This window comes from Chrysemys picta, unplaced genomic scaffold (genome assembly GCF_011386835.1).
Source record: "Chrysemys picta bellii isolate R12L10 unplaced genomic scaffold, ASM1138683v2 scaf1217, whole genome shotgun sequence".
Classification (NCBI taxonomy): Eukaryota; Metazoa; Chordata; order Testudines; family Emydidae; genus Chrysemys; species Chrysemys picta.
This window is the reverse complement of record NW_027053924.1, coordinates 1-19,102: the sequence shown is the minus strand read 5'-3', so window position 1 is coordinate 19,102 and position 19,102 is coordinate 1. Positions and strand designations below refer to the sequence as shown.

At 51.9% G+C, this 19,102-nt stretch overlaps 1 protein-coding gene and 3 long non-coding RNA genes across 18 annotated transcripts; 1 reads left to right on the top strand and 3 right to left on the bottom strand.

Moving 5' to 3' along the window:
- Nucleotides 1-1,151: 1,151 nt before the first annotated feature.
- LOC135979792 (uncharacterized) lies at nucleotides 1,152-5,332 on the bottom strand. Its single transcript, XR_010597041.1, has 3 exons — nucleotides 3,341-5,332; nucleotides 1,392-3,234; nucleotides 1,152-1,285 (listed from the first exon to the last, which is right to left on the bottom strand). It is a non-coding gene; the product is annotated as an uncharacterized LOC135979792 (long non-coding RNA).
- LOC135979790 (uncharacterized) lies at nucleotides 1,166-19,016 on the top strand. 15 transcript variants are annotated; one of them, XM_065579989.1, is made up of 9 exons: nucleotides 1,166-1,500; nucleotides 3,376-3,445; nucleotides 5,326-5,399; nucleotides 7,276-7,345; nucleotides 9,226-9,299; nucleotides 11,176-11,245; nucleotides 13,126-13,195; nucleotides 15,076-15,149; nucleotides 17,026-17,141. In XM_065579989.1, the coding sequence occupies exons 1-8, from the start codon at nucleotides 1,354-1,356 to the stop codon at nucleotides 15,134-15,136; spliced, it is 636 nt and encodes a 211-aa protein (XP_065436061.1). In that variant the 5' UTR covers nucleotides 1,166-1,353; the 3' UTR covers nucleotides 15,137-15,149; nucleotides 17,026-17,141. The 15 variants fall into 15 exon arrangements, with proteins under 15 accessions (XP_065436061.1, XP_065436059.1, XP_065436049.1 ...); XM_065579977.1 differs by having other exon boundaries at nucleotides 1,253-1,500; nucleotides 13,126-13,199; nucleotides 15,076-15,145; nucleotides 17,026-17,258; XM_065579981.1 differs by having other exon boundaries at nucleotides 1,253-1,500; nucleotides 13,126-13,199.
- On the bottom strand, nucleotides 6,321-13,036 carry LOC135979793 (uncharacterized). Its single transcript, XR_010597042.1, has 3 exons — nucleotides 11,141-13,036; nucleotides 7,241-11,034; nucleotides 6,321-7,134 (listed from the first exon to the last, which is right to left on the bottom strand). It is a non-coding gene; the product is annotated as an uncharacterized LOC135979793 (long non-coding RNA).
- On the bottom strand, nucleotides 13,193-17,131 carry LOC135979791 (uncharacterized). The gene is made up of 3 exons (XR_010597040.1): nucleotides 16,991-17,131; nucleotides 15,041-16,884; nucleotides 13,193-14,934 (listed from the first exon to the last, which is right to left on the bottom strand). It is a non-coding gene; the product is annotated as an uncharacterized LOC135979791 (long non-coding RNA).
- Nucleotides 19,017-19,102: the final 86 nt, after the last annotated feature.

Here is a 19,102-nt window from a genome sequence, read left to right as displayed (position 1 = left end):
GCGGTCCTGTTAGTAGGGTTAGGTGCACCCACGTGCCGGCTCTGAATACCACCGCATCTACCTACAACATCTCAACATGAACACATTTCAGAAAGGACCGCCACCTCAATCTCTTCAAAAGTAGCCCGAGGAATCTCCTCTCTTTATCACCAAAGAGACACAAGGCCAGGAATTCGGACACAACTAACGGAGCTGTCCGAATCCCTACAGTTGGCGCTCGTCAGTCCGACAGCGTTCTTTCTTGTGCACAAGAAAACAAAGGGTGAAAGTTGTGGTTGGTTGAGCGGTGTAAATTGGGCAGGGCAAAAGGACTTGAGGAAGGATTACACGGAAGTGAGGGTCCGAAAGGAGCCCCCCACCTCCCCTGTTCATTTCCAGACTTTGTGACGTTTGCTTGGTTGGGCCATTTCTTGGCTTTTTTGAGAAACGGGGCGAATTTTCCACGGCCTCCGCCATCCCCTTACAGCCGCCCCTTCGCCACACCATGTTCCATCTGACCGGGATAGGTCCCAAATAAGATTTCACTTCAAATCTCAAAAAAGCCAAGTAGAAATCATTCTGTGGGAATTTACTGTGACTAAGAGGAACAGAAGTTCAACCCTTCTCAAGTGGTGGAGGGTCGGGGGGAGTCGCTAAGCCACAGGCACAGAAAGGCTCCCCTAGCTTAAGCGTGAGAGGTATAAGACCTTACACCCTGGTTACAGGGCAGTCATTTTGCCGGGCGTGTCAAAGTGACCTGTGGCTTAATTTGCATGGCAAAGGAGACCGAAACCCTCCTTACAGGGTGGTCCTTAAGCCAAAAGCCTTCCAATGGACCAGAGCGAAAAGCGCTGTAAAGGAGAGACCTCCGTTCCCTCAGAAGTGGGTGGTCTCGTTGCCCAGCGAGTGCCAACGGCCCAAGAGGAGTTAGAAAGGGGAAACCTGCACCCTTCTGACAGGGAGGGGTCAACGGCACGGGGCATTTTAAAGGCTAGGTCCTAAGGAGCTCAAACCCACAGGGACCTCAACCCGTTTTAAAGGGGGCTCGCTCCGCCTCAGCTATGGAAGGGACCCATAAAGCATTTTGGTTTGTAAGGAATGGACCTTGATCCTTGTTTACAGGGAAGTCCTTTTACCGGGCACCTGAAGGGGGATTAAGCCTGTGAGGAAAAGTGTCGAACCCGATCCCTCGGTAGAGGGGTGCTGTGTGTGCGGTGTGTGCAGCCGTTGGCCGTGGCTTTTTCTTCCCTTTTCCTGCAGTTTCTTTGGTGCTTGTGTCGTCTTGTCCATTTTGTCCTTTGAGTTGCTAGAAAGAGAGAGGTGAAGCGGGTTAGCTGTGGCTCAGTAGAGAGCACGTGTACAAGGTAGATTCAGATGACATTGGCAAGGTACTCGGCCCTGCCGGAAATTACCCTAATTCCTACATTTCGGCACCGATCTCTTTCAGAGCGCAGGAGAGCTTGCGGCAGAAGGCGGGTCCAGGTGGATGCAGAGGACGCGGGCTTTGACTTGGCTGAGTGCGTGAGTGAGGAGGGCACGGGACAGCTAGTAGGACAAACCCTGAACCCTCTCAAGAGGCTGGTTTCTAGAACTACCTTCCAAATGGCAGTGTTACCTTGTGAAAGACAGGGAAAGACCCACACCCTAGTTAGAGGGCGCTCACTTTGGACCTTGGCGTGAAGAGGGCCGATGCAGAGAGGAGAAAAGGGAAAGCGACCTGAACCCTGATTACAGGGCAGTCACCCTTTCTTTAATATAATACACCTCCTTTACACAATGAGGGTGGGGGAGTCCTGAATGTGAAAAGATCTGGAAATGAACAGGTAAGGGAGGGATCCTGCTGAGTGTCCCCTTTCCAATCAATCCTCCGTCCCTCAGCGACACCCTTCCCGACTTACCTCCTACCCCACCAAGAAAATGACAACTTTGTGCCCCCTGCCTTTACCAAAAAAGACCCCTCTGACTTGTGACGCGGTCCTGTTAGTAGGGTTAGGTGCACCCACGTGCCGGCTCTGAATACCACCGCATCTACCAACAACATCTCAACATGAACACATTTCAGAAAGGACCGCCACCTCAATCTCTTCCAACGTAGCCCGAGGAATCTCCTCTCTTTATCACCAAAGAGACACAAGGCCAGGAATTCGGACACAAGTAACGGAGCTGTCCGAATCCCTACAGTTGACGCTCGTCAGTCCGACAGCGTTCTTTCTTGTGCACAAGAAAACAAAGGGGAAAGTTGTGGTTGGTTGAGCGGTGTAAATTGGGCAGGGCAAAAGGACTTGAGGAAGGATTACACGGAAGTGAGGGTCCGAAAGGAGCCCCCCACCTCCCCTGTTCATTTCCAGACTTTGTGACGTTTGCTTGGTTGGGCCATTTCTTGGCTTTTTTGAGAAACGGGGCGAATTTTCCACGGCCTCCGCCATCCCCTTACAGCCGCCCCTTCGCCACACCATGTTCCATCTGACCGGGATAGGTCCCAAATAAGATTTCACTTCAAATCTCAAAAAAGCCAAGTAGAAATCATTCTGTGGGAATTTACTGTGACTAAGAGGAACAGAAGTTCAACCCTTCTCAAGTGGTGGAGGGTCGGGGGGAGTCGCTAAGCCACAGGCACAGAAAGGCTCCCCTAGCTTAAGCGTGAGAGGTATAAGACCTTACACCCTGGTTACAGGGCAGTCATTTTGCCGGGCGTGTCAAAGTGACCTGTGGCTTAATTTGCATGGCAAAGGAGACCGAAACCCTCCTTACAGGGTGGTCCTTAAGCCAAAAGCCTTCCAATGGACCAGAGCGAAAAGCGCTGTAAAGGAGAGACCTCCGTTCCCTCAGAAGTGGGTGGTCTCGTTGCCCAGCGAGTGCCAACGGCCCAAGAGGAGTTAGAAAGGGGAAACCTGCACCCTTCTGACAGGGAGGGGTCAACGGCACGGGGCATTTTAAAGGCTAGGTCCTAAGGAGCTCAAACCCACAGGGACCTCAACCCGTTTTAAAGGGGGCTCGCTCCGCCTCAGCTATGGAAGGGACCCATAAAGCATTTTGGTTTGTAAGGAATGGACCTTGATCCTTGTTTACAGGGAAGTCCTTTTACCGGGCACCTGAAGGGGGATTAAGCCTGTGAGGAAAAGTGTCGAACCCGATCCCTCGGTAGAGGGGTGCTGTGTGTGCGGTGTGTGCAGCCGTTGGCCGTGGCTTTTTCTTCCCTTTTCCTGCAGTTTCTTTGGTGCTTGTGTCGTCTTGTCCATTTTGTCCTTTGAGTTGCTAGAAAGAGAGAGGTGAAGCGGGTTAGCTGTGGCTCAGTAGAGAGCACGTGTACAAGGTAGATTCAGATGACATTGGCAAGGTACTCGGCCCTGCCGGAAATTACCCTAATTCCTACTTTTCGGCACCGATCTCTTTCAGAGCGCAGGAGAGCTTGCGGCAGAAGGCGGGTCCAGGTGGATGCAGAGGACGCGGGCTTTGACTTGGCTGAGTGCGTGAGTGAGGAGGGCACGGGACAGCTAGTAGGACAAACCCTGAACCCTCTCAAGAGACTGGTTTCTAGAACTACCTTCCAAATGGCAGTGTTACCTTGTGAAAGACAGGGAAAGACCCACACCCTAGTTAGAGGGCGCTCACTTTGGACCTTGGCGTGAAGAGGGCCAATGTAGGGAGGAGAAAAGGGAAAGCGACCTGAACCCTGATTACAGGGCAGTCACCCTTTTTTTAGTAAAATATACCTCCTTTACACTGTTGGGGTGGGGGAGTCCTGAATGTGAAAAGATCTGGAAATGAACAGGTAAGGGAGGGATCCTGCTGAGTGTCCCTTTTCCAATCAATCCTCCGTCCCTCAGCGACACCCTTCCCGACTAACCTCCTACCCCACCAAGAAAATGACAACTTTGTGCCCCCTACCTTTACCAGAAAAGACCCCTTTTACTTGTGACGCGGTCCTGTTAGTAGGGTTAGGTGCACCCACGTGCCGGCTCTGAATACCACCGCATCTACCAACAACATCTCAACATGAACACATTTCAGAAAGGACCGCCACCTCAATCTCTTCCAACGTAGCCCGAGGAATCTCCTCTCTTTATCACCAAAGAGACACAAGGCCAGGAATTCGGACACAAGTAACGGAGCTGTCCGAATCCCTACAGTTGACGCTCGTCAGTCCGACAGCGTTCTTTCTTGTGCACAAGAAAACAAAGGGTGAAAGTTGTGGTTGGTTGAGCGGTGTAAATTGGGCAGGGCAAAAGGACTTGAGGAAGGATTACACGGAAGTGAGGGTCCGAAAGGAGCCCCCCACCTCCCCTGTTCATTTCCAGACTTTGTGACGTTTGCTTGGTTGGGCCATTTCTTGGCTTTTTTGAGAAACGGGGCGAATTTTCCACGGCCTCCGCCATCCCCTTACAGCCGCCCCTTCGCCACACCATGTTCCATCTGACCGGGATAGGTCCCAAATAAGATTTCACTTCAAATCTCAAAAAAGCCAAGTAGAAATCATTCTGTGGGAATTTACTGTGACTAAGAGGAACAGAAGTTCAACCCTTCTCAAGTGGTGGAGGGTCGGGGGGAGTCGCTAAGCCACAGGCACAGAAAGGCTCCCCTAGCTTAAGCGTGAGAGGTATAAGACCATACACCCTGGTTACAGGGCAGTCATTTTGCCGGGCGTGTCAAAGTGACCTGTGGCTTAATTTGCATGGCAAAGGAGACCGAAACCCTCCTTACAGGGTGGTCCTTAAGCCAAAAGCCTTCCAATGGACCAGAGCGAAAAGCGCTGTAAAGGAGAGACCTCCGTTCCCTCAGAAGTGGGTGGTCTCGTTGCCCAGCGAGTGCCAACGGCCCAAGAGGAGTTAGAAAGGGGAAACCTGCACCCTTCTGACAGGGAGGGGTCAACGGCACGGGGCATTTTAAAGGCTAGGTCCTAAGGAGCTCAAACCCTCAGAGACCTCAACCCGTTTGAAAGGGGGCTCGCTCCGCCTCAGCTATGGAAGGGACCCATAAAGCATTGTGGTTGGCAAGGAATGGACCTTGATCCTTGTTTACAGGGAGGTCCTTTTACCGGGCACCTGAACGGGGATTAAGCCTGTGAGGAGAAGTGTCGAACCCGATCCCTCGGTAGAGGGGTGCGGTGTGTGTGGTGTGTGCAGCCGTTGGCCGTGGCTTTTTCTTCCCTTTTCCTGCAGTTTCTTTGGTGCTTGTGTCATCTTGTTCATTTTGTCCTTTGAGTTGCTAGAAAGAGAGAGGTGAAGCGGGTTAGCTGTGGCTCAGTAGAGAGCACGTGTACAAGGTAGATTCAGATGACATTGGCAAGGTACTCGGCCCTGCCGGAAATTACCCTAATTCCTACTTTTCGGCACCGATCTCTTTCAGAACGGAGGAGAGCTTGCGGCAGAAGGCGGGTCCAGGTGGATGCAGAGGACGCGGGCTTTGACTTGGCTGAGTGCGTGAGTGAGGAGGGCACGGGACAGCTAGTAGGACAAACCCTGAACCCTCTCAAGAGGCTGGTTTCTAGAACTACCTTCCAAATGGCAGTGTTACCTTGTGAAAGACAGGGAAAGACCCACACCCTAGTTAGAGGGCGCTCACTTTGGACCTTGGCGTGAAGAGGGCCAATTTAGGGAGGAGAAAAGGGAAATCGACCTGAACCCTGATTACAGGGCAGTCACCCTTTTTTTAGTAAAATATACCTCCTTTACACTGTTGGGGTGGGGGAGTCCTGAATGTGAAAAGATCTGGAAATGAACAGGTAAGGGAGGGATCCTGCTGAGTGTCCCCTTTCCAATCAATCCTCCATCCCTCAGCGACACCCTTCCCGACTTACCTCCTACCCCACCAAGAAAATGACAACTTTGTGCCCCTTACCTTTACCAAAAAAGACCCCTCTGACTTGTGACGCGGTCCTGTTAGTAGGGTTAGGTGCACCCACGTGCCGGCTCTGAATACCACCGCATCTACCAACAACATCTCAACATGAACACATTTCAGAAAGGACCGCCACCTCAATCTCTTCAAAAGTAGCCCGAGGAATCTCCTCTCTTTATCACCAAAGAGACACAAGGCCAGGAATTCGGACACAAGTAACGGAGCTGTCCGAATCCCTACAGTTGACGCTCGTCAGTCCGACAGCGTTCTTTCTTGTGCACAAGAAAACAAAGGGTGAAAGTTGTGGTTGGTTGAGCGGTGTAAATTGGGCAGGGCAAAAGGACTTGAGGAAGGATTACACGGAAGTGAGGGTCCGAAAGGAGCCCCCCACCTCCCCTGTTCATTTCCAGACTTTGTGACGTTTGCTTGGTTGGGCCATTTCTTGGCTTTTTTGAGAAACGGGGCGAATTTTCCACGGCCTCCGCCATTCCCTTACAGCCGCCCCTTCGCCACACCATGTTCCATCTGACCGGGATAGGTCCCCAGTAAGATTTCACTTCATATCTCAAAAAAGCCAAGTAGAAATCATTCTGTGGGAATTTACTGTGACTAAGAGGAACAGAAGTTCAACCCTTCTCAAGTGGTGGAGGGTCGGGGGGAGTCGCTAAGCCACAGGCACAGAAAGGCTCCCCTAGCTTAAGCGTGAGAGGTATAAGACCTTACACCCTGGTTACAGGGCAGTCATTTTGCCGGGCGTGTCAAAGTGACCTGTGGCTTAATTTGCATGGCAAAGGAGACCGAAACCCTCCTTACAGGGTGGTCCTTAAGCCAAAAGCCTTCCAATGGACCAGAGCGAAAAGCGCTGTAAAGGAGAGACCTCCGTTCCCTCAGAAGTGGGTGGTCTCGTTGCCCAGCGAGTGCCAACGGCCCAAGAGGAGTTAGAAAGGGGAAACCTGCACCCTTCTGACAGGGAGGAGTCAACGGCACGGGGCATTTTAAAGGCTAGGTCCTAAGGAGCTCAAACCCACAGGGACCTCAACCCGTTTTAAAGGGGGCTCGCTCCGCCTCAGCTATGGAAGGGACCCATAAAGCATTTTGGTTTGTAAGGAATGGACCTTGATCCTTGTTTACAGGGAAGTCCTTTTACCGGGCACCTGAAGGGGGATTAAGCCTGTGAGGAAAAGTGTCGAACCCGATCCCTCGGTAGAGGGGTGCTGTGTGTGCGGTGTGTGCAGCCGTTGGCCGTGGCTTTTTCTTCCCTTTTCCTGCAGTTTCTTTGGTGCTTGTGTCGTCTTGTCCATTTTGTCCTTTGAGTTGCTAGAAAGAGAGAGGTGAAGCGCGTTAACTGTGGCTCAGTAGAGAGCACGTGTACAAGGTAGATTCAGATGACATTGGCAAGGTACTCGGCCCTGCCGGAAATTACCCTAATTCCTACTTTTCGGCACCGATCTCTTTCAGAGCGCAGGAGAGCTTGCGGCAGAAGGCGGGTCCAGGTGGATGCAGAGGACGCGGGCTTTGACTTGGCTGAGTGCATGAGTGAGGAGGGCACGGGACAGCTAGTAGGGCAAATCCTGAACCCTCTCAAGAGGCTGGTTTCTAGAACTATCTTCCAAATGGCAGTGTTACCTTGTGAAAGGCAGGGAAAGACCCACACCCTAGTTAGAGGGAGCTCACTTTGGACCTTGGCGTGAAGAGGGCCGATGCAGAGAGGAGAAAAGGGAAAGCGACCTGAACCCTGATTACAGGGCAGTCACCCTTTCTTTAATATAATACACCTCCTTTACACAATGAGGGTCGGGGAGTCCTGAATGTGAAAAGATCTGGAAATGAACAGGTAAGGGAGGGATCCTGCTGAGTGTCCCCTTTCCAATCAATCCTCCGTCCCTCAGCGACACCCTTCCCGACTAACCTCCTACCCCACCAAGAAAATGACAACTTTGTGCCCCCTACCTTTACCAGAAAAGACCCCTTTTACTTGTGACGCGGTCCTGTTAGTAGGGTTAGGTGCACCCACGTGCCGGCTCTGAATACCACCGCATCTACCAACAACATCTCAACATGAACACATTTCAGAAAGGACCGCCACCTCAATCTCTTGAAAAGTAGCCCGAGGAATCTCCTCTCTTTATCACCAAAGAGACACAAGGCCTGGAATTCGGACACAAGTAACGGAGCTGTCCGAATCCCTACAGTTGACGCTCGTCAGTCCGACAGCGTTCTTTCTTGTGCACAAGAAAACAAAGGGTGAAAGTTGTGGTTGGTTGAGCGGTGTAAATTGGGCAGGGCAAAAGGACTTGAGGAAGGATTACACGGAAGTGAGGGTCCGAAAGGAGCCCCCCACCTCCCCTGTTCATTTCCAGACTTTGTGACGTTTGCTTGGTTGGGCCATTTCTTGGCTTTTTTGAGAAACGGGGCGAATTTTCCACGGCCTCCGCCATCCCCTTACAGCCGCCCCTTCGCCACACCATGTTCCATCTGACCGGGATAGGTCCCCAGTAAGATTTCACTTCATATCTCAAAAAAGCCAAGTAGAAATCATTCTGTGGGAATTTACTGTGACTAAGAGGAACAGAAGTTCAACCCTTCTCAAGTGGTGGAGGGTCGGGGGGAGTCGCTAAGCCACAGGCACAGAAAGGCTCCCCTAGCTTAAGCGTGAGAGGTATAAGACCTTACACCCTGGTTACAGGGCAGTCATTTTGCCGGGCGTGTCAAAGTGACCCGTGGCTTAATTTGCATGGCAAAGGAGACCGAAACCCTCCTTACAGGGTGGTCCTTAAGCCAGGGGCCTTCCAATGGGCCAGAGCGAAAAGCGCTGTAAAGGAGAGACCTCCGTTCCCTCAGAAGTGGGTGGTCTCGTTGCCCAGCGAGTGCCAACGGCCCAAGAGGAGTTAGAAAGGGGAAACCTGCACCCTTCTGACAGGGAGGGGTCAACGGCCCGGGGCATTTTAAAGGCTAGGTCCTAAGGAGCTCAAACCCTCAGAGACCTCAACCCGTTTGAAAGGGGGCTCGCTCCTCCTCAGCTATGGAAGGGACCCATAAAGCATTGTGGTTGGCAAGGAATGGACCTTGATCCTTGTTTACAGGGAGGTCCTTTTACCGGGCACCTGAAGGGGGATTAAGCCTGTGAGGAGAAGTGTCGAACCCGATCCCTCGGTAGAGGGGTGCGGTGTGTGTGGTGTGTGCAGCCGTTGGCCGTGGCTTTTTCTTCCCTTTTCCTGCAGTTTCTTTGGTGCTTGTGTCATCTTGTTCATTTTGTCCTTTGAGTTGCTAGAAAGAGAGAGGTGAAGCGGGTTAGCTGTGGCTCAGTAGAGAGCACGTGTACAAGGTAGATTCAGATGACATTGGCAAGGTACTCGGCCCTGCCGGAAATTACCCTAATTCCTTCTTTTCGGCACCGATCTCTTTCAGAACGGAGGAGAGCTTGCGGCAGAAGGCGGGTCCAGGTGGATGCAGAGGACGCGGGCTTTGACTTGGCTGAGTGCGTGAGTGAGGAGGGCACGGGACAGCTAGTAGGACAAACCCTGAACCCTCTCAAGAGGCTGGTTTCTAGAACTATCTTCCAAATGGCAGTGTTACCTTGTGAAAGGCAGGGAAAGACCCACACCCTAGTTAGAGGGAGCTCACTTTGGACCTTGGCGTGAAGAGGGCCGATGCAGAGAGGAGAAAAGGGAAAGCGACCTGAACCCTGATTACAGGGCAGTCACCCTTTCTTTAATATAATACACCTCCTTTACACAATGAGGGTCGGGGAGTCCTGAATGTGAAAAGATCTGGAAATGAACAGGTAAGGGAGGGATCCTGCTGAGTGTCCCCTTTCCAATCAATCCTCCGTCCCTCAGCGACACCCTTCCCGACTTACCTCCTACCCCACCAAGAAAATGACAACTTTGTGCCCCCTGCCTTTACCAAAAAAGACCCCTCTGACTTGTGACGCGGTCCTGTTAGTAGGGTTAGGTGCACCCACGTGCCGGCTCTGAATACCACCGCATCTACCTACAACATCTCAACATGAACACATTTCAGAAAGGACCGCCACCTCAATCTCTTCAAAAGTAGCCCGAGGAATCTCCTCTCTTTATCACCAAAGAGACACAAGGCCAGGAATTCAGACACAAAAAACGGAGCTGTCCGAATCCCTACAGTTGACGCTCGTCAGTCCGACAGCGTTCTTTCTTGTGCACAAGAAAACAAAGGGTGAAAGTTGTGGTTGGTTGAGCGGTGTAAATTGGGCAGGGCAAAAGGACTTGAGGAAGGATTACACGGAAGTGAGGGTCCGAAAGGAGCCCCCCACCTCCCCTGTTCATTTCCAGACTTTGTGACGTTTGCTTGGTTGGGCCATTTCTTGGCTTTTTTGAGAAACGGGGCGAATTTTCCACGGCCTCCGCCATCCCCTTACAGCCGCCCCTTCGCCACACCATGTTCCATCTGACCGGGATAGGTCCCAAATAAGATTTCACTTCAAATCTCAAAAAAGCCAAGTAGAAATCATTCTGTGGGAATTTACTGTGACTAAGAGGAACAGAAGTTCAACCCTTCTCAAGTGGTGGAGGGTCGGGGGGAGTCGCTAAGCCACAGGCACAGAAAGGCTCCCCTAGCTTAAGCGTGAGAGGTATAAGACCTTACACCCTGGTTACAGGGCAGTCATTTTGCCGGGCGTGTCAAAGTGACCTGTGGCTTAATTTGCATGGCAAAGGAGACCGAAACCCTCCTTACAGGGTGGTCCTTAAGCCAAAAGCCTTCCAATGGACCAGAGCGAAAAGCGCTGTAAAGGAGAGACCTCCGTTCCCTCAGAAGTGGGTGGTCTCGTTGCCCAGCGAGTGCCAACGGCCCAAGAGGAGTTAGAAAGGGGAAACCTGCACCCTTCTGACAGGGAGGGGTCAACGGCACGGGGCATTTTAAAGGCTAGGTCCTAAGGAGCTCAAACCCACAGGGACCTCAACCCGTTTTAAAGGGGGCTCGCTCCGCCTCAGCTATGGAAGGGACCCATAAAGCATTTTGGTTTGTAAGGAATGGACCTTGATCCTTGTTTACAGGGAAGTCCTTTTACCGGGCACCTGAAGGGGGATTAAGCCTGTGAGGAAAAGTGTCGAACCCGATCCCTCGGTAGAGGGGTGCTGTGTGTGCGGTGTGTGCAGCCGTTGGCCGTGGCTTTTTCTTCCCTTTTCCTGCAGTTTCTTTGGTGCTTGTGTCGTCTTGTCCATTTTGTCCTTTGAGTTGCTAGAAAGAGAGAGGTGAAGCGGGTTAGCTGTGGCTCAGTAGAGAGCACGTGTACAAGGTAGATTCAGATGACATTGGCAAGGTACTCGGCCCTGCCGGAAATTACCCTAATTCCTACATTTCGGCACCGATCTCTTTCAGAGCGCAGGAGAGCTTGCGGCAGAAGGCGGGTCCAGGTGGATGCAGAGGACGCGGGCTTTGACTTGGCTGAGTGCGTGAGTGAGGAGGGCACGGGACAGCTAGTAGGACAAACCCTGAACCCTCTCAAGAGGCTGGTTTCTAGAACTACCTTCCAAATGGCAGTGTTACCTTGTGAAAGACAGGGAAAGACCCACACCCTAGTTAGAGGGCGCTCACTTTGGACCTTGGCGTGAAGAGGGCCGATGCAGAGAGGAGAAAAGGGAAAGCGACCTGAACCCTGATTACAGGGCAGTCACCCTTTCTTTAATATAATACACCTCCTTTACACAATGAGGGTGGGGGAGTCCTGAATGTGAAAAGATCTGGAAATGAACAGGTAAGGGAGGGATCCTGCTGAGTGTCCCCTTTCCAATCAATCCTCCGTCCCTCAGCGACACCCTTCCCGACTTACCTCCTACCCCACCAAGAAAATGACAACTTTGTGCCCCCTGCCTTTACCAAAAAAGACCCCTCTGACTTGTGACGCGGTCCTGTTAGTAGGGTTAGGTGCACCCACGTGCCGGCTCTGAATACCACCGCATCTACCAACAACATCTCAACATGAACACATTTCAGAAAGGACCGCCACCTCAATCTCTTCCAACGTAGCCCGAGGAATCTCCTCTCTTTATCACCAAAGAGACACAAGGCCAGGAATTCAGACACAAAAAACGGAGCTGTCCGAATCCCTACAGTTGACGCTCGTCAGTCCGACAGCGTTCTTTCTTGTGCACAAGAAAACAAAGGGTGAAAGTTGTGGTTGGTTGAGCGGTGTAAATTGGGCAGGGCAAAAGGACTTGAGGAAGGATTACACGGAAGTGAGGGTCCGAAAGGAGCCCCCCACCTCCCCTGTTCATTTCCAGACTTTGTGACGTTTGCTTGGTTGGGCCATTTCTTGGCTTTTTTGAGAAACGGGGCGAATTTTCCACGGCCTCCGCCATCCCCTTACAGCCGCCCCTTCGCCACACCATGTTCCATCTGACCGGGATAGGTCCCAAATAAGATTTCACTTCAAATCTCAAAAAAGCCAAGTAGAAATCATTCTGTAGGAATTTACTGTGACTAAGAGGAACAGAAGTTCAACCCTTCTCAAGTGGTGGAGGGTCGGGGGGAGTCGCTAAGCCACAGGCACAGAAAGGCTCCCCTAGCTTAAGCGTGAGAGGTATAAGACCTTACACCCTGGTTACAGGGCAGTCATTTTGCCGGGCGTGTCAAAGTGACCTGTGGCTTAATTTGCATGGCAAAGGAGACCGAAACCCTCCTTACAGGGTGGTCCTTAAGCCAAAAGCCTTCCAATGGACCAGAGCGAAAAGCGCTGTAAAGGAGAGACCTCCGTTCCCTCAGAAGTGGGTGGTCTCGTTGCCCAGCGAGTGCCAACGGCCCAAGAGGAGTTAGAAAGGGGAAACCTGCACCCTTCTGACAGGGAGGGGTCAACGGCACGGGGCATTTTAAAGGCTAGGTCCTAAGGAGCTCAAACCCACAGGGACCTCAACCCGTTTTAAAGGGGGCTCGCTCCGCCTCAGCTATGGAAGGGACCCATAAAGCATTTTGGTTTGTAAGGAATGGACCTTGATCCTTGTTTACAGGGAAGTCCTTTTACCGGGCACCTGAAGGGGGATTAAGCCTGTGAGGAAAAGTGTCGAACCCGATCCCTCGGTAGAGGGGTGCTGTGTGTGCGGTGTGTGCAGCCGTTGGCCGTGGCTTTTTCTTCCCTTTTCCTGCAGTTTCTTTGGTGCTTGTGTCGTCTTGTCCATTTTGTCCTTTGAGTTGCTAGAAAGAGAGAGGTGAAGCGGGTTAGCTGTGGCTCAGTAGAGAGCACGTGTACAAGGTAGATTCAGATGACATAGGGTAATTTCCGGCAGGGCCGAGTACCTTGCCAAATTCCTACATTTCGGCACCGATCTCTTTCAGAGCGCAGGAGAGCTTGCGGCAGAAGGCGGGTCCAGGTGGATGCAGAGGACGCGGGCTTTGACTTGGCTGAGTGCGTGAGTGAGGAGGGCACGGGACAGCTAGTAGGACAAACCCTGAACCCTCTCAAGAGGCTGGTTTCTAGAACTACCTTCCAAATGGCAGTGTTACCTTGTGAAAGACAGGGAAAGACCCACACCCTAGTTAGAGGGCGCTCACTTTGGACCTTGGCGTGAAGAGGGCCGATGCAGAGAGGAGAAAAGGGAAAGCGACCTGAACCCTGATTACAGGGCAGTCACCCTTTCTTTAATATAATACACCTCCTTTACACAATGAGGGTCGGGGAGTCCTGAATGTGAAAAGATCTGGAAATGAACAGGTAAGGGAGGGATCCTGCTGAGTGTCCCCTTTCCAATCAATCCTCCGTCCCTCAGCGACACCCTTCCCGACTTACCTCCTACCCCACCAAGAAAATGACAACTTTGTGCCCCCTACCTTTACCAAAAAAGACCCCTCTGACTTGTGACGCGGTCCTGTTAGTAGGGTTAGGTGCACCCACGTGCCGGCTCTGAATACCACCGCATCTACCAACAACATCTCAACATGAACACATTTCAGAAAGGACCGCCACCTCAATCTCTTCCAACGTAGCCCGAGGAATCTCCTCTCTTTATCACCAAAGAGACACAAGGCCAGGAATTCGGACACAAGTAACGGAGCTGTCCGAATCCCTACAGTTGACGCTCGTCAGTCCGACAGCGTTCTTTCTTGTGCACAAGAAAACAAAGGGTGAAAGTTGTGGTTGGTTGAGCGGTGTAAATTGGGCAGGGCAAAAGGACTTGAGGAAGGATTACACGGAAGTGAGGGTCCGAAAGGAGCCCCCCACCTCCCCTGTTCATTTCCAGACTTTGTGACGTTTGCTTGGTTGGGCCATTTCTTGGCTTTTTTGAGAAACGGGGCGAATTTTCCACGGCCTCCGCCATCCCCTTACAGCCGCCCCTTCGCCACACCATGTTCCATCTGACCGGGATAGGTCCCCAGTAAGATTTCACTTCATATCTCAAAAAAGCCAAGTAGAAATCATTCTGTGGGAATTTACTGTGACTAAGAGGAACAGAAGTTCAACCCTTCTCAAGTGGTGGAGGGTCGGGGGGAGTCGCTAAGCCACAGGCACAGAAAGGCTCCCCTAGCTTAAGCGTGAGAGGTATAAGACCTTACACCCTGGTTACAGGGCAGTTATTTTGCCGGGCGTGTCAAAGTGACCTGTGGCTTAATTTGCATGGCAAAGGAGACCGAAACCCTCCTTACAGGGTGGTCCTTAAGCCAAAAGCCTTCCAATGGACCAGAGCGAAAAGCGCTGTAAAGGAGAGACCTCCGTTCCCTCAGAAGTGGGTGGTCTCGTTGCCCAGCGAGTGCCAACGGCCCAAGAGGAGTTAGAAAGGGGAAACCTGCACCCTTCTGACAGGGAGGGGTCAACGGCACGGGGCATTTTAAAGGCTAGGTCCTAAGGAGCTCAAACCCACAGGGACCTCAACCCGTTTTAAAGGGGGCTCGCTCCGCCTCAGCTATGGAAGGGACCCATAAAGCATTTTGGTTTGTAAGGAATGGACCTTGATCCTTGTTTACAGGGAAGTCCTTTTACCGGGCACCTGAAGGGGGATTAAGCCTGTGAGGAAAAGTGTCGAACCCGATCCCTCGGTAGAGGGGTGCTGTGTGTGCGGTGTGTGCAGCCGTTGGCCGTGGCTTTTTCTTCCCTTTTCCTGCAGTTTCTTTGGTGCTTGTGTCGTCTTGTCCATTTTGTCCTTTGAGTTGCTAGAAAGAGAGAGGTGAAGCGGGTTAACTGTGGCTCAGTAGAGAGCACGTGTACAAGGTAGATTCAGATGACATTGGCAAGGTACTCGGCCCTGCCGGAAATTACCCTAATTCCTACTTTTCGGCACCGATCTCTTTCAGAGCGCAGGAGAGCTTGCGGCAGAAGGCGGGTTCAGGTGGATGCAGAGGACGCGGGCTTTGACTTGGCTGAGTGCGTGAGTGAGGAGGGCACGGGACAGCTAGTAGGGCAAACCCTGAACCCTCTCAAGAGGCTGGTTTCTAGAACTACCTTCCAAATGGCAGTGTTACCTTCTGAAAGGCAGGGAAAGACCCACACCCTAGTTAGAGGGAGCTCACTTTGGACCTTGGCGTGAAGAGGGCCGATGCAGAGAGGAGAAAAGGGAAAGCGACCTGAACCCTGATTACAGGGCAGTCACCCTTTCTTTAATATAATACACCTCCTTTACACAATGAGGGTCGGGGAGTCCTGAATGTGAAAAGATCTGGAAATGAACAGGTAAGGGAGGGATCCTGCTGAGTGTCCCCTTTCCAATCAATCCTCCGTCCCTCAGCGACACCCTTCCCGACTTACCTCCTACCCCACCAAGAAAATGACAACTTTGTGCCCCCTGCCTTTACCAGAAAAGACCCCTCTTACTTGTGACGCGGTCCTGTTAGTAAGGTTAGGTGCACCCACGTGCCGGCTCTGAATACCACCGCATCTACCTACAACATCTCAACATGAACACATTTCAGAAAGGACCGCCACCTCAATCTCTTCCAACGTAGCCCGAGGAATCTCCTCTCTTTATCACCAAAGAGACACAAGGCCAGGAATTCAGACACAAAAAACGGAGCTGTCCGAATCCCTACAGTTGACGCTCGTCAGTCCGACAGCGTTCTTTCTTGTGCACAAGAAAACAAAGGGTGAAAGTTGTGGTTGGTTGAGCGGTGTAAATTGGGCAGGGCAAAAGGACTTGAGGAAGGATTACACGGAAGTGAGGGTCCGAAAGGAGCCCCCCACCTCCCCTGTTCATTTCCAGACTTTGTGACGTTTGCTTGGTTGGGCCATTTCTTGGCTTTTTTGAGAAACGGGGCGAATTTTCCACGGCCTCCGCCATCCCCTTACAGCCGCCCCTTCGCCACACCATGTTCCATCTGACCGGGATAGGTCCCAAATAAGATTTCACTTCATATCTCAAAAAAGCCAAGTAGAAATCATTCTGTGGGAATTTACTGTGACTAAGAGGAACAGAAGTTCAACCCTTCTCAAGTGGTGGAGGGTCGGGGGGAGTCGCTAAGCCACAGGCACAGAAAGGCTCCCCTAGCTTAAGCGTGAGAGGTATAAGACCTTACACCCTGGTTACAGGGCAGTCATTTTGCCGGGCGTGTCAAAGTGACCTGTGGCTTAATTTGCATGGCAAAGGAGACCGAAACCCTCCTTACAGGGTGGTCCTTAAGCCAAAAGCCTTCCAATGGACCAGAGCGAAAAGCGCTGTAAAGGAGAGACCTCCGTTCCCTCAGAAGTGGGTGGTCTCGTTGCCCAGCGAGTGCCAACGGCCCAAGAGGAGTTAGAAAGGGGAAACCTGCACCCTTCTGACAGGGAGGGGTCAACGGCACGGGGCATTTTAAAGGCTAGGTCCTAAGGAGCTCAAACCCACAGGGACCTCAACCCGTTTTAAAGGGGGCTCGCTCCGCCTCAGCTATGGAAGGGACCCATAAAGCATTTTGGTTTGTAAGGAATGGACCTTGATCCTTGTTTACAGGGAAGTCCTTTTACCGGGCACCTGAAGGGGGATTAAGCCTGTGAGGAAAAGTGTCGAACCCGATCCCTCGGTAGAGGGGTGCTGTGTGTGCGGTGTGTGCAGCCGTTGGCCGTGGCTTTTTCTTCCCTTTTCCTGCAGTTTCTTTGGTGCTTGTGTCGTCTTGTCCATTTTGTCCTTTGAGTTGCTAGAAAGAGAGAGGTGAAGCGGGTTAGCTGTGGCTCAGTAGAGAGCACGTGTACAAGGTAGATTCAGATGACATTGGCAAGGTACTCGGCCCTGCCGGAAATTACCCTAATTCCTACTTTTCGGCACCGATCTCTTTCAGAGCGCAGGAGAGCTTGCGGCAGAAGGCGGGTCCAGGTGGATGCAGAGGACGCGGGCTTTGACTTGGCTGAGTGCGTGAGTGAGGAGGGCACGGGACAGCTAGTAGGACAAACCCTGAACCCTCTCAAGAGGCTGGTTTCTAGAACTATCTTCCAAATGGCAGTGTTACCTTGTGAAAGGCAGGGAAAGACCCACACCCTAGTTAGAGGGAGCTCACTTTGGACCTTGGCGTGAAGAGGGCCGATGCAGAGAGGAGAAAAGGGAAAGCGACCTGAACCCTGATTACAGGGCAGTCACCCTTTCTTTAATATAATACACCTCCTTTACACAATGAGGGTGGGGGAGTCCTGAATGTGAAAAGATCTGGAAATGAACAGGTAAGGGAGGGATCCTGCTGAGTGTCCCCTTTCCAATCAATCCTCCGTCCCTCAGCGACACCCTTCCCGACTTACCTCCTACCCCACCAAGAAAATGACAACTTTGTGCCCCCTACCGTTACCAGAAAAGACCCCTTTTACTTGTGACGCGGTCCTGTTAGTAGGGTTAGGTGCACCCACGTGCCGGCTCTGAATACCACCGCATCTACCAACAACATCTCAACATGAACACATTTCAGAAAGGACCGCCACCTCAATCTCTTGAAAAGTAGCCCGAGGAATCTCCTCTCTTTATCACCAAAGAGACACAAGGCCAGGAATTCGGACACAAGTAACGGAGCTGTCCGAATCCTTACAGTTGACGCTCGTCAGTCCGACAGCGTTCTTTCTTGTGCACAAGAAAACAAAGGGTGAAAGTTGTGGTTGGTTGAGCGGTGTAAATTGGGCAGGGCAAAAGGACTTGAGGAAGGATTACACGGAAGTGAGGGTCCGAAAGGAGCCCCCCACCTCCCCTGTTCATTTCCAGACTTTGTGACGTTTGCTTGGTTGGGCCATTTCTTGGCTTTTTTGAGAAACGGGGCGAATTTTCCACGGCCTCCGCCATCCCCTTACATCCGCCCCTTCGCCACACCATGTTCCATCTGACCGGGATAGGTCCCAAATAAGATTTCACTTCAAATCTCAAAAAAGCCAAGTAGAAATCATTCTGTGGGAATTTACTGTGACTAAGAGGAACAGAAGTTCAACCCTTCTCAAGTGGTGGAGGGTCGGGGGGAGTCGCTAAGCCACAGGCACAGAAAGGCTCCCCTAGCTTAAGCGTGAGAGGTATAAGACCTTACACCCTGGTTACAGGGCAGTCATTTTGCCGGGCGTGTCAAAGTGACCTGTGGCTTAATTTGCATGGCAAAGGAGACCGAAACCCTCCTTACAGGGTGGTCCTTAAGCCAAAAGCCTTCCAATGGACCAGAGCGAAAAGCGCTGTAAGGGAGAGACCTCCATTCCCTCAGAAGTGGGTGGTCTCGTTGCCCAGCGAGTGCCAACGGCCCAAGAGGAGTTAGAAAGGGGAAACCTGCACCCTTCTGACAGGGAGGGGTCAACGGCACGGGGCATTTTAAAGGCTAGGTCCTAAGGAGCTCAAACCCACAGGGACCTCAACCCGTTTTAAAGGGGGCTCGCTCCGCCTCAGCTATGGAAGGGACCCATAAAGCACTTTGGTTTGTAAGGAATGGACCTTGATCCTTGTTTACAGGGAAGTCCTTTTACCGGGCACCTGAAGGGGGATTAAGCGTGTGAGGAAAAGTGTCGAACCCGATCCCTCTTATCACTAAAGAGACACAAGGCCTGGAATTCGGACACAAGTAACGGAGCTGTCCGAATCCCTACAGTTGACGCTCGTCAGTCCGACAGCGTTCTTTCTTGTGCACAAGAAAACAAAGGGTGAAAGTTGTGGTTGGTTGAGCGGTGTAAATTGGGCAGGGCAAAAGGACTTGAGGAAGGATTACACGGAAGTGAGGGTCCGAAAGGAGCCCCCCAACTCCCCTGTTCATTTCCAGACTTTGTGACGTTTGCTTGGTTGGGCCATTTCTTGGCTTTTTTGAGAAAAGGGGCGAATTTTCCACGGCCTCCGCCATCCCCTTACAGCCGCCCCTTCGCCACACCATGTTCCATCTGACCGGGATAGGTCCCCAGTAAGATTTCACT

Coding starts and splice junctions, on each gene's coding strand:
- LOC135979790 (XM_065579977.1), top strand. CDS start 1,354: ATGACATTGGCAAGGTACTCGGCCCTGCCGGAAATTACCCTAATTCCT. Junction 1,501..3,375: donor GCTTTGACTTGGCTGAGTGC/GTGAGTGAGGAG, acceptor GATCTCTTTCAG/AGCGCAGGAGAGCTTGCGGC. Junction 13,200..15,075: donor GCTTTGACTTGGCTGAGTGC/GTGAGTGAGGAG, acceptor GATCTCTTTCAG/AGCGCAGGAGAGCTTGCGGC.